Below are 18,250 nucleotides of genomic sequence, written 5' to 3' on the forward strand. Positions count from 1 at the left end.
TCATGACTTAGAAATGAGACAAAGTCATGACCGTGATTTAGTAACACACAGGAATGAGACAATGTGTTACTAAATCACGGTCATGACTTTGTCTCATTCCTATATGTAACTTAATCACCGTCATGACGTTGTCTTGTTCCTATATGTTACTAAATCGTGGTTATGGCTTTGTCTCATTCCTGTGTGGTACTAAATCATGGTCATGACTTTATCTCATTCCTATATGTTACTAAATCACGGTCATGACTTTGTCTTGTTCCTATATGTTACTAAATCGTGGTCATGACTTTGTCTCATTCCTGTGTGGTACTAAATCGTGGTCATGACTTTGTCTCATTCCTGTGTGGTACTAAATCGTGGTCATGACTTTGTCTCATTCCTGTGTGGTACTAAATCGTGGTCATGACTTTGTCTCATTCCTGCGTGGTACTAAATCGTGGTCATGACTTTGTCTCATTCCTGTGTGGTACTAAATCGTGGTCATGACTTTGTCTCATTCCTGTGTGGTACTAAATCGTGGTCATGACTTTGTCTCATTCCTGTGTGGTACTAAATCGTGGTCATGACTTTGTCTCATTCCTGTGTGGTACTAAATCGTGGTCATGACTTTGTCTCATTCCTGTGTGGTACTAAATCGTGGTCATGACTTTGTCTCATTCCTGTGTGGTACTAAATCGTGGTCATGACTTTGTCTAGTTCCTATCTGTTACTAAATCGTGGTCATGACTTTGTCTAGTTCCTATCTGTTACTAAATCGTGGTCATGACTTTGTCTAGTTCCTATCTGTTACTAAATCACGGTCATGACTTTGTTTCATTCCACGTGTTAATAAGTTGTGTTCACACGTTATTTTTTAAAGGAATGCCACCAGCAGGGCTCCATACAAAAATACATTAATTCACCCATTACTTTTTTATTTTATTTTAATAAAACGAGTCGTTTGTGTTTGTTTACATTAACAGCCTGCTCGCGGGAAGCGACCCGAGCGTTTCTTCTCCAAAACGCCGCCCACCGCTGAGTGAACCTCCGCCCCGCGCGCGCGCCTTGATTCCTTTTGTCCGACTGGGTACTTCAAGGCTCGTCCCATTCTGGAAAACAGGGAGGAGCAGAAGGGCTTTTTCATCGAAATAAAGCCAGAATTAAACCGCACTCTGAGTTGCGTCCAGACCAAACAGAACCAAGTGTTATCTCAGTGATCTGTGTTGTTTTTGTGTTTAATTTGCACTACTGCTAATACACAACGAACGGTGTAATATGCGGCTCCCCCTCCTCCGGATCTTCCTTAGCAGCGTCCAACAGACGCCCAGCTTCCTCCTGATTGGCTCTTGTGTTTAGACGCGAAGCATGAGACGCTTCGAGCGGCGGCTCGCGCGCATCACATGGGCAGAAGGCGACGTGTGCTGTAACCATGCAGTTACCCGGGAAACATGGCGATTCACACTCAGCTCCTCGCATGAAGCGTGGGATTGTTTGAGGAAGTAGTAGAGGTCGTGGACACCACCATGCCGTGTAAACACTGAGCAGGCGCTGCGTTGCGTTTCGCTCCTGTGTTCATTCCTGCTCCTCCTCCCTCTGTCTGTCTGTCTGTCTGTCTGTCTGCGTTTACAGATAGCGGTCGGTTTGTCTTGCTGTGAGTTCTAGCACTGGTTTGGGAAAGATCAGAATGTAAGGCAATACTTCGATTAATGTGGTCAGATAAAGAAGGGGCTTCGAGATCATACCGAGGACTGTTATCTCCAGATAAACGCGTTGATCTGAAAACGGAGGTCCTCAGTTCGCAGCCCTCAGATCTGGATCCCGGAATGGTGGTAAGTGTGTGTGTGTGTGTGGTTTTCTTCTTCTTCTTCCTTTGTGTCTTACTTGGACGGATAACATGGGAGCAATTCATGGATCCTAGTGAGGACGAGCTGCTTCCATGAGCCAGTGTTGTGGAGATCACAACTCCAGCTGATCGAACTGGCTGAGCTGCTGTCTGAGGCTTTGTCTGGACCAGTGTTCCCAGTTAACCATTGAGACTCCATGCATGTTCTTCTAACACACTGGGTTTTGTTCTGTCTCTCTCTATCTGATGCTGAACACAAAGCCTAGGTGATGGTCTTCTAGCCCCTCCCTTTATTATTTTGTGTGTGTGTGTGTGTGTGTGTGTGTGTGTTTTGGACGACTGATGCACCACATGCTTCCATTGTTTTGTTTTGATTCCTTCACATCTTTGAAATGGGCTCATGCTCTCATAAAATTCAGCACAGCATGATCTCAAAGACAAATCGGTAGAATCTCATATCATTTCGCTTTGGATACACGCCGATGTTCTGGGAACGGAGCCACGACAGACGGATGTTTGCCCTGTAGATGGTTTGCTTAGAGACAGTGGATCAGCCAGTTCCACTAGTTATATATTGGCTGCAGCTATGACGTTCTGTGGTTTCATGGAAGCCCCGTCGACGTCCACAGGATTGGTAATATACTGATATATAGACTGTAGAGAAGAGAGTTCTCTTATGAAGAAGAAACCAGCTTTGTCAGGGTCAGAGCAGAGAAGGTTAAGGATCCAACAGTGACAGCTTGGCGGTGCTGGGGCTTGAACCTGCAACCTACTGATTTATAACTCAGAGCTGCTCTTCTTCTTAAGTGTGACGTTCGCTAATAAAACAAATGACCCTGTTCTATCATGTATTTTTTTTTGTTGTTTTGGTCAGGTTATCCAGCTTATAGAATAGCAGTGCATGAATTGGTAGAAATGACCTTTGAAACTTATAGCTTCCCTTGAAGGTTTTAACCCTAATTGGTGTTTCAGGCCTATCTTTACTGGTCCCTTACACCAGTACAATGGAAAAGATTTTTCAGAACTGATCAGAACCGGAAATGTTATATAAGAGAAAAGTGTACGGTTTTTTAGGAATGTTATCATATTATACTAGCAGGTTACCCGGGTATTGTCCGGGTTCTGGGGGGTGGGGGGGTGAAGCTCAGACTTTAAATTTTTTTTTTTTTTAGTATGTGATGTACAATATATTAGTGAAGATCTGTCAAGAGTTTGTGTTGATAAATGTAACATGAAAGCCATTGAGGGAGGGGGTGGGTGGATGTTGTGCCCCCCAGGGACCTCCCTGGGGCCCGTACATGAATTTTGTTTATATCTGCAAAATTCCAGATCATCCCCAGACCTACTTGCCAAATTTGGTGAAAATCCGTCGAGAAATGGCGACGTTAGCTCAAGACAAACAAACAAACAAATGTTGCCTTGCCCCTCCAGGGACCTCCCTGGGGCCCGTACATGAATTTTGTTTATATCTGCAGAATTCCGGGTCATCCCCGGACCTAATTGCCAAATTTGGTGAAAATTTGTTGAGAAATGGTGACGTTGGCTCAAGACAGACAGACAAACAAACTTTGCCGCTTATTATATAGATTACGTTACATTTATACATTTATTATACGGTGTGGTATTGAACCTCATGGCTGACGGAGGCCATTCTCTATGGAGTTTGCATGTTCTCCCTGTGTCTGTGTGAGTTTCCTCTCACAGTTCAAAGACATGCAGATGAGGTAAAATACCCAGCACAAGCCAGTACATACTTGGTGCCAGTCCCAAGCCTGGATAGACTGGGGAAGGTTGTGTCAGGAAGTTCATCCGGGGTAAAACCTACGCCAAATCAAATATGTGGATCATGATGTTCTACTGCCGTGACCCCAAACAGGAACAGCCAATAGATGATCAATACTGTATATGGTATTGATTATATTTGTCATGTAGGCCTAAATGAACGAGTTTAGTATAAAGTCATATTTTTAGTTATGTAATTTTATCCCCCCCCAGTTTTCTTGTGAAGTGCTTTCCAAAAATATCAAATGGTATCATTTTGAGGCTTAGTAGAGTTTAAAAGGGGGGGAAAAAAACAAAATATTGGATGGGTATCGATATTGGCTGATACTCAAGGTTTTGGTATCAGTGTTGTTACTAGAAAAGAAAGTGTCCTCTCATATCATCTGTAAATTTAATCATTCTTCACTTCTGGGGATGAAGAAAGAAGGAGAAAAAAAAAAGACATCCTTTTCTCATCCCGTTTGTCACATGACTTCTTTTTAGATTCTCTCTCGCGCGTGTATATACCGTCCCGGGAAGCAGGTATACAGTAACAGCTGCAAATGCGCATCGATTTGCACACCTACTTACTTTTATAACCATCCCATGGTTTGTCTTTGTGACAGGAACCTTTTAGTGGAGTGTTTTACCAGCTTGGGCCTGATTCTTTCTGTCTTTATACATTATAGGGGTTTCTCTATCGGAAATATAATTTATATTTACGATTAAGATGGATCAGATAACTTCTAGCGATTAACCGTAGGTCTCTTAGGTAGCATCGGTTCCGCTGGCGGTTAAGCTCTGCTCAAACGTACCAAAAACGGATGACGGTTCTGCGTCTTGGATATCATCCTTGTTAAAGTCGATGAGCGTAGACGAAGAGCACGGTGAGAAATCGTTTGACGGTGAATAAAAGCTCTCATTAAACTCTCTTTCTGCTTTTCTTCATACTTGGCTAGTTCAACAAGCAACTGTGAAGTTTATTTAGAGTAGGTAGGGTTGTGGCGTGGCATGACATCTCTCCAGCGCTTGCTTCCTGTTTCAAAACGACAACATAAAACATATTGACTCGCATCATATGCTTTTTTTTTTTTTTTTAATTATACATACGGACCATTTTTTCCATGGAATAAAAACACGTGTTCTATTCCCTTCTAGTGGGTTTATTGATGGCATGCAATACTCTTATCGTATCACTTATCCTCAGTGTATTGTGCCACTCGCCGCAATAGAGAATGAGCGTGCAATATTGTTATAATCTTGCACGTTGTCAAGACGACATGACGTCACACACAAGTGAGCTCATGCGAAGATCCGATGACCACTTTTCTGCTGCATATGTGCACAATTTTTATTTATTTATTTATTTTTTTTATATTGTCGGCCAGGAAAGAGAGAAGACGAGGCTAATCCAGCGCTACTGCTAGGATTAGCTATGCTATAATTAAGCACTAAATAAATAAACTGAAACCAAAGATGTGCTGAACACCCAAACGGCTACTAAAACTTATGTATTCTTCACAAAATTTACAAGAGAAAAACATACCAACGGACATCAAAAAACTGGGAGAGAGACACATTGGAAATGTAAAACTTCCGTGCCAGTGACCTGACTGTGACGGTTTGTAAACAAACATGGCCGTGAGGTTTGCTTCGTTAAAGCAGCTTGACTGTAGTCTGGTTAACACCAGACCATATCACAAGTGAAATATGGTCTGGAATCCGCCTACTGAATTTCTCGTAGGGGAGGTGTGGTTTACGATTGTCAACAGCCATTTATTGGACGTTGCGAATGTCTATTATTTGGCGTATACGTAGCCCATGGCCAATCATGGCAGTTGTACCCGGTGACGTAGTTAAGAGCGACAAAGAAGACGAAGAGGCGAAGAAAGACTGTAACGCCAGACGCTGTTCTTTTTAAAACAAACTTTCGCTCTAAACTATTCAGAACAGTGTCTAAAGCTTGATCGAAAGTTTGGTTCGTATCACTCGCCGCCATGTTAAATGTGATCCGTAAACAGTCCCAAATAAACTACAAGCTTCCGTTTGTCGAGTAGTACGCGTCACCGTCTTTCCACCCCTCCCCACTCTCTGATTGGCTCCCTAACTCAGGCGAGCCTTTAGACCATAGTTTCCATGCTGTCTTTTCAGATCGGAACGATTGTGCAAAGCAGCATGGGATTTCCCAGGCTAGCTTGACTGCGTTAGCATTGGCCTTCGTGAACACCACACCAGCTAGAAGGTAACTGGACTGCCATGCTAAAAGCACCGAGTGGTGGGTAAGCTCGCGTTGGCCTTCGCTAACGCTACTGCTGAATGCTACACCAGCTAGAAGGGAACTGGACTGCCGTGCTAAAGCCTCAGTCACAACCGGCTGTACGTGCTCCTATGGCCGGTCTACGTGCAAAAAACGCACGGAGGGCGCGCGTGTGACGTGCTGATTTTCGAGCCGTAGACCGGCCGCAGAGGTTCTTTGTCATGTCAAACTCTACGGGCGCTTACGTTTTTTTTTTTTTTTTTTCAGGTTGCAAGACAAACTTACGGCTAACGTGTGTCTTTCTCCACGAACAAAAAAAAGCAGCGATTTGGGAAACGCCAAAAATCGCACGGCCAAAAAATCGTACGTCCGGTTGTGACCTAGGCTTAACAGCACCGAATTGTGGGTAAGCTCGTGTTGGCTTTCAAGAATGCTTATATGAAAAGTGTGTATGTATTAATAATAATAATAATAATAATAATAATAATGACTGGCTTTTTTTCGTGGTCTATCAGATATATTTCATTCAGCTACTCGTGCTCGACTCGTTCAAGATCATGCTAGCTGAATGGAATGTATCTGATCGACCACTCAAAGCCAGCCGATATTATTTAAAGATTAGGCTAGAATATCCAACATGAGCTTCCTCTCCTTGGATTTCTCCAAGATCATCTGTTATCTTTCAGGCCTCCTAAGGAGGAGTTCTGCACCACCACGGTGTCAGCGGTAGGAGATGGAGGTGTTTAATTACCCACTCAGCATCATGGCTCGGTTAAACTGGCAGCACGGGTTTGTGAGCTGTCTCAGGTGGTGTCTGCCGCCAAGACACAAGGCTGTTTTGAGTGCTTTGGCTCCATTTTCTTGAAACCGGCCATCATTTGAGGATAAATGCAGCCCCCGGGCTGATATCTCGCTGAGCTGAGTGCCTTAATGCGTCTTATGTAGTCCGTTTCTGAAACGTCGACGTGCTTTGTTCCTGTCTCAAAGCAAGGCCTTGGTGTTCTCGTTCATACTGATGGTCCGAAAATATGTTCAGAAAAGCAGCCATGTTAGACTTGAATTTGATTCGTGTTAACCTCGTTTACCAGTGCACGCTGTGGATTGTGTTTTTCGAGCCGCCGGTTGATGATTAGTCTAATTAGGGACCGGTCACATCTGTGGCCTGGGTTTGCAAAGTACGACTGTTTTTCTCTTTGATCTAGCAAGCGCTTCGTATTTGTACATGGACAGTTCGGCGCTTTTCGGCAGTGGGGGGTAGCAACAATGAAAACCGTGACGGTCTGTCAATATATTAGGAATCCAGTTCCTGCTCTCCACTCTCTTGGACGCGCACACAGTCACGCTTGTATGACATCAGAATTTCACCGATGTGAATCAGAAATGTTGTGTAACATTTATTTTATTTTTTTCCCTCCCATTATCCATTGCTACTCAGGTTGAGTGAGCACAGACACACGGAGAAATGGTATACCTCCCAGTCCTCATCTCCATTTTCTTCCTCCCGTTTCCTGTTTACGTACACGCTCTTGTGCCCAAAGCCATTTTCTCCTGATTGCTTTTTACCCATTTGCCCCAACCCAAGATTAATCTCCACTACTCCACACTATATGGCAGTTTTTAGCGCCGTCTTAGACCACGAAGGTGCAGCGTGTTGACAAAATAAACTTAAATAGAGGTTCAGTTCTCAAGGTGTTCTGAAGATGGTAAACAAAATGACCTGATACTTAATACCAAGCAAGTTAATGGTTGTGTATCATGTAGAAATAATGAGGACCACGCTAACTAAGTAATCAAAGATTGCTTTGGAATCGAGTCTTCTGACCTTTAATCACGCCCACTTCACCAAACCTCACATAACGGTCTGAACTGCGTGTTTCGACCTCATGGTGACATGACCTTGTTAGAGCACTCGTTAATGAGGTTAGGTTTGATTTCAGTCATGTGTTACTGCCTTGTTTGTGGATGCATAAAGCTGGGTCACAAGAATGAAAGCCAATGGCGTCCATTCAGGATCACTTGCATGTCCCATGTTGTTTTAGTTGATTTTTCTGGTAACCTATATACAACCTCTAACATTCCAGCATTGTTATTCTTGATTCTGATTGGCCAGAAGGTGTCGATTTAAATTTTCCGTAACAGCAGCTCAGACAGGGCGGCACGGTGGTGTAGTGGTTAGCGCTGTCGCCTCACAGCAAGAAGGTCCTGGGTTCGAGCCCCGGGGCCTTTCTGTGCAGAGTTTGCATGTTCTCCCCGTGTCCGCGTGGGTTTCCTCCGGGTGCTCCGGTTTCCCCCACAGTCCAAAGACATGCAGGTTAGGTTAACTGGTGGCTCTAAATTGAGCGTAGGTGTGAATGTGAGTGTGAATGGTTGTCTGTGTCTGTGTCAGCCCTGTGATGACCTGGCGGCTTGTCCAGGGTGTACCCCGCCTTTCGCCTGTAGTCAGCTGGGATAGGCTCCAGCTTGCCTGCGACCCTGTAGAACAGGATAAAGCGGCTAGAGATAATGAGATGAGAAGCTGGTTAGGGGACTGCCGGTTCTGCAACGTTAACTGTTACTATAAAATCTATGACGTTCCTTTAATAAATAATTGTTGTAATCATTGGCCAACGTTTATTGTGGTACAAGTGGAATAAAATCAACTTCAGGGTTGGAATGGTCATAATAGTTGTTTATTTCCTCTGTAGTGCTAGCTAGGGATTTAACGGTACGCAAAAATCAGGTTTCGGTACATACCTCGGTTTTCAAGTCATGGTTTGGTTCGTTTTCAGCACGGTAGGAGGAAAAAATGCGCAACATAAAATCGCAGGTTGTTTATTATGAACTCTTGTAAACACAGTTAATAATTTTTAATATAACTGTAAATTATATATATTAGAGAGAGAGAAATAAAAATGTATAATAAAACACTGCTGCAAACCACTGATAACTCCTCCAATAAATAAAAGATTCCGTGTCCAAAATCGCCCACTACACACTATATAGTGAGTTCGCCATTTTGTAGTGCTGTCCGAATGTATAGTGAGAATTATTATACTCTATATAGTGAACTCATAGTATCCCACAATGCACCGTGAAAAGTAGTGTACAACCGATGGTCACTAACCAAGCAATATATACCATTATGCATTGCGGTCGTGCTAGGGAGGGGGGAGTGTGTTGGGGTGAATGGACAGACGAAGAAACGCATCATAAACGGACGTTCAAGTACAATTAAAAATGGTAAGAGAATGGAAAATAAGCTAAAATAGAATAAGACAGATAGATTACAAGAATAAAAGTGACAGTGCAGAGCGAGGAATTAATCAAAAGCCTCAAATGTGATTTAATAAAAGGCAGCGGCAAAGAAGAAAGGATTCAGCCTTGATTTAAAAGAACTGAAAGATGCAGCAGACACCAAGCACTTTGTATTTATTCATGTGGGAAATACGCTCAGTATAATATGGATTGATCACAAAAATACATGCTTATATTTATTATTTTGAAAACTCGGCAGCCGGCAGATCTGGCACGTTTTAATTGTGCGACATGATTGGCGGCACGGTCGTGTAAGTGGTTAGCACGGTCGCACAGCAAGGTGGTTCTCACAGCAAGAAGGTTCTGGGTTCGAGCCCAGCGGCTGGCGAGGGCCTTTCTGTGTGGAGTTTGCATGTTCTCCCCGTGTCTGTGTGGGTTTCCTCTGGGTGCTCCGGTTTCCCCCACAGTCCAAAGACATGCGGTTAGGTTGATATGGGGCGGCCTTGGGCTGAGGTGCCCTTGAGCGAGGCACCTAACTACCAACTGCTCCCTGGGCGCTGTTAGCATGGCTGCCCACTGCTCTGGGTATGTGTGTGCGCTCATTGCTCACGTGTGTGTGTGTGGGGGTTAAATGCAGAGAGGAATTTCACAAGTGTGTAATGAATAAAGTTGTTCTCATGATGTAAATAGCGGCGCGGCGGAGTAGTGTCCGAAATCGTTTTTTCATTTTACCAATGAGCTCATGATGTAGTCCTCTATATAGTAATTCCCTATATAGGGAGTAGTGAACGAAGGAGTGATTTCAGACACAGGGATTCTCAAGTAAATTAAAATGAAATTAACATTTCCATATTGACTGAAGTGCAGCGTCAACAGTTCCAGCTTGTAACCCTATTCAGTTTCGTTCAACTTCCTCCTTAATTTTTCTGAAGGAAAAAAAAAAAAAAGACTTGTCCACATTGCCCTCTCAAAGGCAGATCTGCTGGCAATTACGATGTCTCCGGCTGTAGAAAATCCCCTCTCGCTTGGGACAGAGGTTATAGTCATGTTCACATGGTGCCGTTTCAAATGTCTGATCAAGTTCGACGGGTTACTAGAAACATACCAGGTTACTCCTGAACAATGTCAGCACACTGCTTTCGTCTTATCCACTTGTCTTTGTCCAGCGTTGTATTTCATCAGGAAACTGAAGACAGGAGACCTTAATGATAAGGGCGGGGCTTCAAGCTCTGGCTTCTCGTTCACATTACCCGTGACGTTCGCTAGCTTGGCTGTGCGTGTAGTGCTCTCAAAGAGCGAGGTGGAGACTTGACAAACGTCCGGTCCGCAACTTAATATGTTCGTGTAGGAACTCGGATTTGAAGTATGCTTCGCACACAAAAAGGCCTACTGTAAATTACTGTTAAAGATTGCATTCGGCACATCTGTGCTGCAAGTCCTGTCCCGAAACGGTCCAGTACGAATACAGTGGAGCTTGAAAGTTTGTGAACCCTTTTTAAAATTTTCTATATTTCTGCATCAGTATGACCGAAAACTATGGAATCAATTTTGTGCCAAAATGTTCATACAATACTTTTGAAATATCAAACAAAAACGATAAATCAAAATTCAAAAAAAAATTTTTAAAAAGTCAGTTTTTTTTTTTTAGACTGGCAAACAACAAATTATTCATATAATCGTGCAAAATATCAGTCTATTACTCTTCAGAAACCTTTTTTTTTGTTCTGCGTCTTTCTCAGTTTTGCTTGACGTAATTTATTTTGGTTGCGATTCCAGCTTTCTCGTTTGCGCTCCCTGACTTTTTGCTTGCAGTTTTGGCACAAACTTCACGTGTGGGTGGGCTGTCCAGGAATGCATTCCCATTGGGTAACTTGTGTTTGACTGACCGCTACGCTCAGCGATTTCCCCCGGAAGCTGTTGCGGCCATTTCCTACTCGGATTCTGGCGGACTGTTTGACGAGTGACTGATCCATTGACGGTAAACAAGGATCGAGTGGACTTGTGTACTACTGCAACACATACTACACATTTGTCCCGCACTTACACTTTGTTGAATTAATTCAATATCATAGTCGCCACTGAAGTCCACTCGATCCTTGTTTACCGTCAATGGATCGGTCACTCGTCAAACAGTCCGCCAGAATCCGAGTAGGGAATGGCTGAGCGTAGCTGTCAGTCAAACACAAGTTAGCCAATGGGAATGCATTCCTGGACAGCCCACCCACACGTGAAGTTTGTGCCAAAACTGCAAGCAAAAAGTCAGGGAGCGCAAACGAGAAAGCTGGAATCGCAACCAAAATAAATTACATCAGACAAAACTGAGAAAGACGCGGAACAAAAATAAAAGGTTTCTGAAGAGTAATAGACTGATATTTTGCACAATTACACGGATTTGTTTGCCAGTCTAAAAAAAAAAAAATTGACTTTTTTTTTTATTTTGATTTATCGTTTTTGTTTGATATTTCAAAAGTATTGTATGGACATTTTGGCACAAAATTGATTCCATAGAAAACAAGATCAGGTTTTCACACAAGTCCTAAAAGTAGATAAAGAGAACCCAGTTAAGCAAATGCGACAAAAATATTATACTTGGTCATTTGGATCATTTTCCTCATTAAATAAATGACCAAGTGTAATATTTTGTTTAACTGGGTTCACAAACTTTCAAGCACCACTGTACGTGTACCGTTCCACCCCTAGCACTCGCTAGTCAGTGCTAAGTTAGAAAACGGATCTCATTAGCTAGCTAGCAAACGATTGGTTACAACTGTCACTAATGGCATTGACTGTAGTTTGGGACAGGAAAGTAAATGAACAGATAAAGAAACTTGTCCTGTTGTTGAAGCTACAAAAGTATAAAAGGTACAAGGTTAACTTGGTTTGATTAGTTTGGTTTGGTTAGTTTAGCCACACACGGAGCATCCACAAACAAGGTTGTTGCTAATTATTTCTTTTAACTCCTCGCTGTGATCGGAGAGACGTTCCAAGCTGGAACTTGAACGATATTAACCCCTGTGATAAAATTACAAAATGAATTTATACAACACTGCAGAGAAAGTATGTTATATAATTTAGGATTATAGGAAATGGGGCGGCACGGTGGCGTAGTGGTTAGCGCTGTCGCCTCACAGCAAGAAGGTCCGGGTTCGAGCCCCGTGGCCGGCGAGGGCCTTTCTGTGCGGAGTTTGCATGTTCTCCCCGTGTCCGCGTGGGTTTCCTCCGGGTGCTCCGGTTTCCCCCACAGTCCAAAGACATGCAGGTTAGGTTAACTGGTGACTCTAAATTGACCGTAGGTGTGAATGTGAGTGTGAATGGTTGTCTGTGTCTGTGTGTCAGCCCTGTGATGACCTGGCGACTTGTCCAGGGTGTACCCCGCCTTTCGCCCGTAGTCAGCTGGGATAGGCTCCAGCTTGCCTGCGACCCTGTAGAACAGGATAAAGCGGCTAGAGATAATGAGATGAGATTATAGGAAATGGTGCACGCTATTGCAAACCGTTTCTCGATAATCACCTCGAGCGACTCGGCAAAATGGCGGCCGATCACGTCGCTACCGTAATTGAGGAAGAATTACAAGTTATGAAAGAAAATGCTGTTCCGAAAAGCACTAAAGATGCTACGAAGTTTGCTCGAGAATTATTCAAAGGTAAAGTGGAGTTGTGATTTTATTTTTATTGATTTCAAAACAAGGCATTTTCTGTGACTCGGCAGAGATAAGTGACGCAAGTCTGCGCCACGCCGCGTCTTTATTACATTTGCGTGCCGCTTTTGAAGTTTGAATTTTTTTTTTTTTTAAATGTTCACTTGCGTATTTATACTAAAACAGTTATCTGCCTCAGGCTCAGTGAATAATAACCGAGACGAAGTTGTTAATTGTTAAATAATTACGTGGTTAAGCATGTACAGTAGCTTGTGGCCAGTCTCGAGCTTTTACTGGATCGTACTACTAGGTCCAGATTTCCCTGAAAAAGGAAATGCTACATCAGCGTTCACAGGAAAATATGGAGTGAGTGAGTGGAAAAACAGTCGTTGCAGCATGTATTTTTAGATATGAAGACCTGATTTTTACAGTGCATCTTTGGGTCATTAAAGGGAAAAAAATCTTCAAAGCATTACCATGAATTTGCTGATACCTGCAGATCCACTGGTTTAATACTTTTTTGCACAAGATTTGTGCCAGATATAGCCATTATTTGTTGAGTTTCCCAAAACTCGGTGGTCCCCTGAGATGGTAAACCAGCACTTTAGAGGCTCGGATACTGTTCTGAACCTCACTCCTGGTTCTGCTTAAAATAAGGTGCCTTGTGTAACCCATCGAGAATGGAACGAGCAGCCAGCATTCACTGGTGTTTTTCTCTCTCGTAGCAATGTCATGCGGCACGTTGTTCATCCAGGACTGGATATTTAATCATGCCATCATGTGTTTTTGGTTATAAATTTTAACGCACTCAGATGCTCGGACAATGATGTGTTGACTTGTAAGTGGAATCAGGTAGGGTGTAATTAGTTTCAGTAGCTCATTGAGGTTATGTTGTGACAGAAGCCCCAGCTGCGTCTTTGACCTCTTTCCCAGCCTGAGAGCTCACGCTGCTCCCTCGGGTCAGAGTCGTGGCTTATTTAGTCAATGAGCCACCCTCATGCCTCATCAACCCTCATCTCTCCACCCTGGTATGAGCTCTCTCTCTCTCTCTCTCTCTCTCGGCTTCTGTCTTTGTCTCTCTCGCGTGTTCACAGGGAGGCAAATCACTCGGTTATAAAGGACACACCTTGCCTTAATTTCAGTTGAATTTCCATTAAAGTAGCACGGTTAAGCATGTAAACACAGTAAAAATGGCCTCGTAAAGCAAAAACAAAGAATCCACTTTCATTAAGCAATTAATTTTGTTTCAGGGTTATCAAGGTAAACTGGTTTAACTGTTTAAGTCTGGTGAGAACCAAGAAAATGTTAAGGCGGGTCTCGTTTTCCTGAAAAACCAAGATGGAAAATGCTTTGCAAAATATGTCCTCTTGTTTATATTTGCAGGGTTCTAACTAGACCTTTTTAGCGTATCAGGCCGATACGCAACGTTTCCTTACTGCTATGCCCACAGTATTGCTGACACGACTGTAAAAAGTTGTCGCTACGCTAATAAGACGTGTCAATCTTGAAAATGTGGTCTCTTGTTTAATTTTCTCTTGTTATCCCTACGTGGCGGCGACGGCGCACCACCATGCGAATGTTCTACCTTCAGACAGGCTCCATTCCCCGTCTACGTAAAGGCCAATTTATGCTGACAACCCAGTCCTCGCAGATGGCATCGCAGACGGCGTCTGCGTAGCCCCCCCCCCCCACCTTCGCAGATGCTCTGCGCGCACCTCCCAAAAATTGTGACCACCGCAGAAGCCTCGCAGACAGCGTCGCAGACAAGAGGGCTCTGATTGGTCCACTCTACATCCGCTGTACACGCACTTCCGCTTCCCTACTTTCCCGGTTTGGTTTGTTTCCACGACCGCCATTTTTAAAAACACGAGCGAAGATGGAGCAGCATGAAGAGCGGTTGATCGAGGAAGTAAGAGTTTTTTTTATTATTTTTTTTATTTTTTATTTTTTTATTGTTGTCAAATATCATTGCATGGAAGTGAGGAAGTACGTACATCTATACGACTCCAGTTCTAGTCATTATAAGTAACCGGAGGATAAACACTCCACTAACCACACCCACCAACTACTCCTAGCGATTTCGCGACTTCGCGCCCCCTTGTGTTGTGGCGGTGAATAACATCGCGCACGCCTATTACTCCCCGCTCAACGATAAATTACAACTGTCTGCGAAAAGCTATTTGCGAAAGCCTTGTCGCAAGAGCATGCAGAGGCCTTAAGCGCCCAGTGCATAGCTGCTCGGGTAGTTTTTGGGAAAAAAACCCCAACAACTCATTAGTATTACCAAAAAAGAGTGACTTCCAGGGAGGCCTGCAAGCGCCAGGAAATGCACTAGAATGCATTTCTGAGCATGTAGAACCCATGAGCTTTCAGGGGCCTAAGGCGGCCCCTGAACCCTTAGCCGTTATAACAGGTGACACTACGCTGATATTTTGGTTTAGTTAAAACCCTGATTTGCTATGTTTACATTAGCTAGCTAACATCACGTTTACCGAACCACTGCGCTCCTTCGGCCAGAATTATCAGGATGTTTGTTTTTTTGTCCCCCACTGGCCGAAAGACCCAAAAAGTGATTGTCATGGTGATGTCCGTCCGGGAAAGGGTATTCACCTTCTGAAATCAACTCCTTTCACGATTTTGGAGGAATTTCATAAAACTTGACAGGATTCTTTTGTAAATTTTTGCGATTTCGTTCAGTTCAGTCTCATTTTACCGGCGTTACGGCCCTTGATTAGCAAACTTGTACTTTGACAATTTCATGAGGGTGTATTAAGCACTTGCAGCAAAGATGTAGTTGCCAGCGGGGAATATTATGCTCTCGGAGCACTCTTGTTTGTTTTTTTTGCGCCATCCTAGCCAAGAAAATCAAGTGTAGGGGAGGGGAGGAAGTCTCGTTTGTCGTCTCCTGTATTCTTTGGAAAAAGTCTTAGTGAAGATGGTGATGAAACAAAAGGATTTGGGTTTTTTTCTTTCATTAACTGTGGAAATTAGACTTTATTCCAGAGTCAGCATCTCAAACCGTGGCTGTCGACTGTCTTGATTTCCCCGGTTTCTTCTTTTTGATTGGAAGAAGAGGAAGTTGCCTCCTTTTGTTCTTATTTTTTAGTGGGTCAGCAAGGTTCAAGTCCAAGCAGCTCAAGTCTTCTGATTTAATGCGTTTCCGCGAGAGTCAAATCTCACAAAGCAAGCAGCAAGCTGATAAAACCAGTATTCACTGCTTTGAAAAGGACTGCATTCGTCTGGATGTGGTTTTATAGCTCTGTGTTGCCACGACAACACAGCCCAGAAACCCAAACCCTGATTCGTCTGTGCTGGAGTTACCAGCGAGTTAATTTTAGAGCTTGTGAATCCTTCAGCGATCATCTCAAAAAAAAAAAAAATCTTACGAATGAATGAATGGAAGTTCCTGATTGACCTTTCGACATCACGCAAATAAATGATGCTGACTGGACTCACCGTTTTTGGGTCGCACATTTCTGTCACATCATACATTTTCCATTCGCACCTACATGGTAGCATCTGAAGTGCGAGCCGCTCCTATAGAAACAGCTGCTTTGAACTTGTGCCCGCATCACGCGGTGCCAGCACAAGTGCTCTCGGAGTGGCATCATTCCTGAAGTCACCCCCACCCTTCACAGCAACCACATCATCCAGCTACTTGGCCAAAAAACACACACTTGTTTTCTCATGTTTATTTCCCTTCCCTTAGTCACATGAAGATGGACTCTCTCGCATACGCACCTTGTCCAGCTCTTTGCTGAGTGAATTTCTTTCACTCTATTTCTTTGCTTTTCTGTATTTTCCCTCCACCCTCCTCTTTCCCTCGCTTTTTCTTCTCTGCTCTCATGTAGCCCCAGCTGGGTTGGCGTGCTTAGTATGCTGCCCATGACTCTCTGTCTTTCCTGCCCCTCCACAGAAAGCAGGACAGGGTGTTTAGCAGTGGGGGGAATGTGGGGGTGGGATGTGGCACTGTGGGAGCACAGTTTCCAAGAGACCCTCATCCGGAATGCTCGTGCTAAGTTTGACCCTGTAAAAGTCTAACCTCGGTGGCTCTGATTAGTCGCCTCCCACTTCCCTGTTAAGCTTTGCGACTCGCAGCCAATGATCCGCACGGCCTTACGCAACGGCTAGCGAGGGTTTTTTGTTTGCACAAGCCATGGATCAGAATGTAGTGATGACCATGAGATGTTTGGAGATGTATCTATAATATCAGTGGTACATCCTTGAATGAGGGCCTTCAGGAAATTGGGGGGATGGGTGGGTTCCTGAAGGAAGAGGCTTGGGGAAATATCAAGCAGAGGGAGGGAAGGTTCCCAGGGCTTTCAGAAGCCATGGGTGAATGGGAAGGCCAAGGTCTGCTTTGTTCCACGGAAGGTCGAAGGCCTTTGGAAAGCTGTGGGATGAAGCAGAACGTTTACAAGACCTCATGAAAGAGACTAATGTCTGGATCAGTGTCGGCAGAACATGGATCAGTGGTGAAAATTTTTATTTATTTATGATCTCTTAAGGTACATGTAGTTTAGACAACTGATGTTCAGGTCCCCCCCCAAAAACCACTTTATTTTTCAAGAGGATATTCACTGCTTTAATGATTCTTGGGAAAGGACATTATTCTGAGATAAAGAATGACAAGCTACTTCTCGCGTTTGAAAATTACCCCACGAGAGCTGGATAGAACCCAAGTGATTGAGACTCCAGGATCTAGGGCCCGACAGTGGGTCTCGAGCAGTTTTGGGGGTTCTTAGGAGTTTGGGTTTGAGTTCTTCAGCAATTACATTCTGATCAGAGCCTTAACCATCAAGCTAGCATTACTCTGGTAGTACCACTACCACTGACAAGCTACTTCTCACCTCTTCTGGAGTGCTTTGGCTAAGATTATACAGAACTTGGCATCTCATAAGCTCGTCAACATTTTGCCCCACTCGCATGCTCCCGCAGTGCTCCCACGACGCACCATTCACAGTTCACTCTTTCTGCACTGTCATTTATTTCATTCACTTTATTGTGGCCTCAACTATGATTGAGGGGTGGAGGGTTGGGGGAGAGCAGAGGCACATGAAAAGACTCAACACTGTCTTTGAACCAGTTCTTCCACCCTGGAGATTAGGAAACGGGGGAAGAACCAAACTTGGAGAAAGATGGAGGGGTTGTTTCTTGCCCTCTTGTCTTCCAAGACAGCAGGAAGAATCAAGGGTGAAATCATAAATTTATTAGCTAGCCCACCGGGCAAATGAAAACAACTTGAGTGTGCTTGTCCAGGTCCGTGTTTTGGTTGCCCAGAAACCTAATTGACTCATCTAAAGAATGGCGCTAACATAATAAGGTGTAACAAGTTAGCTCATTTAAGTGCATTAATACAGACTAGAAGTAACAAACGTGTATATAATTGTCCTCCTCGAACAAAGTTGATAAAATGGATGGTTCCAGTTCTAAAATCTGATTGGCTGAGCCATGTTTGAAGCCATTGTACAATCCTTGATGTATACCCATGATCGCATCAGGGTTCTCCAGAAAACCTGAAGTAGCCAGCTTAAAAAAA

The 18,250-nt window shown here is 43.7% G+C and overlaps 1 protein-coding gene across 11 annotated transcripts in view; it reads left to right on the forward strand.

Annotated features, from left to right (window-relative positions):
* The window catches only part of arhgap33 (Rho GTPase activating protein 33), a 121,303-nt gene that overhangs the window by 4,270 nt on the left and 98,783 nt on the right, over positions 1 to 18,250 (forward strand). For 2 of the 11 annotated variants that reach the window (XM_060900212.1, XM_060900216.1), the window contains exon 1: positions 1,718 to 1,808. The exons of 7 other annotated variants lie outside the window; for them this stretch is intronic. Coding sequence is in view for 1 of the 4 variants with exons in the window: in XM_060900210.1 (XP_060756193.1) it covers positions 1,686 to 1,808 (123 nt within the window). In the remaining 3 variants the exon portion in view is untranslated. Of the gene's footprint in view, positions 1 to 1,217; positions 1,809 to 18,250 lie in introns of those variants that run through there. 2 more of the 11 variants (XM_060900210.1, XM_060900213.1) reach the window with 2 other exon arrangements.

Source organism: Neoarius graeffei, chromosome 19 (assembly GCF_027579695.1).
Source record: "Neoarius graeffei isolate fNeoGra1 chromosome 19, fNeoGra1.pri, whole genome shotgun sequence".
In the NCBI taxonomy this organism is placed as follows: Eukaryota; Metazoa; Chordata; class Actinopteri; order Siluriformes; family Ariidae; genus Neoarius; species Neoarius graeffei.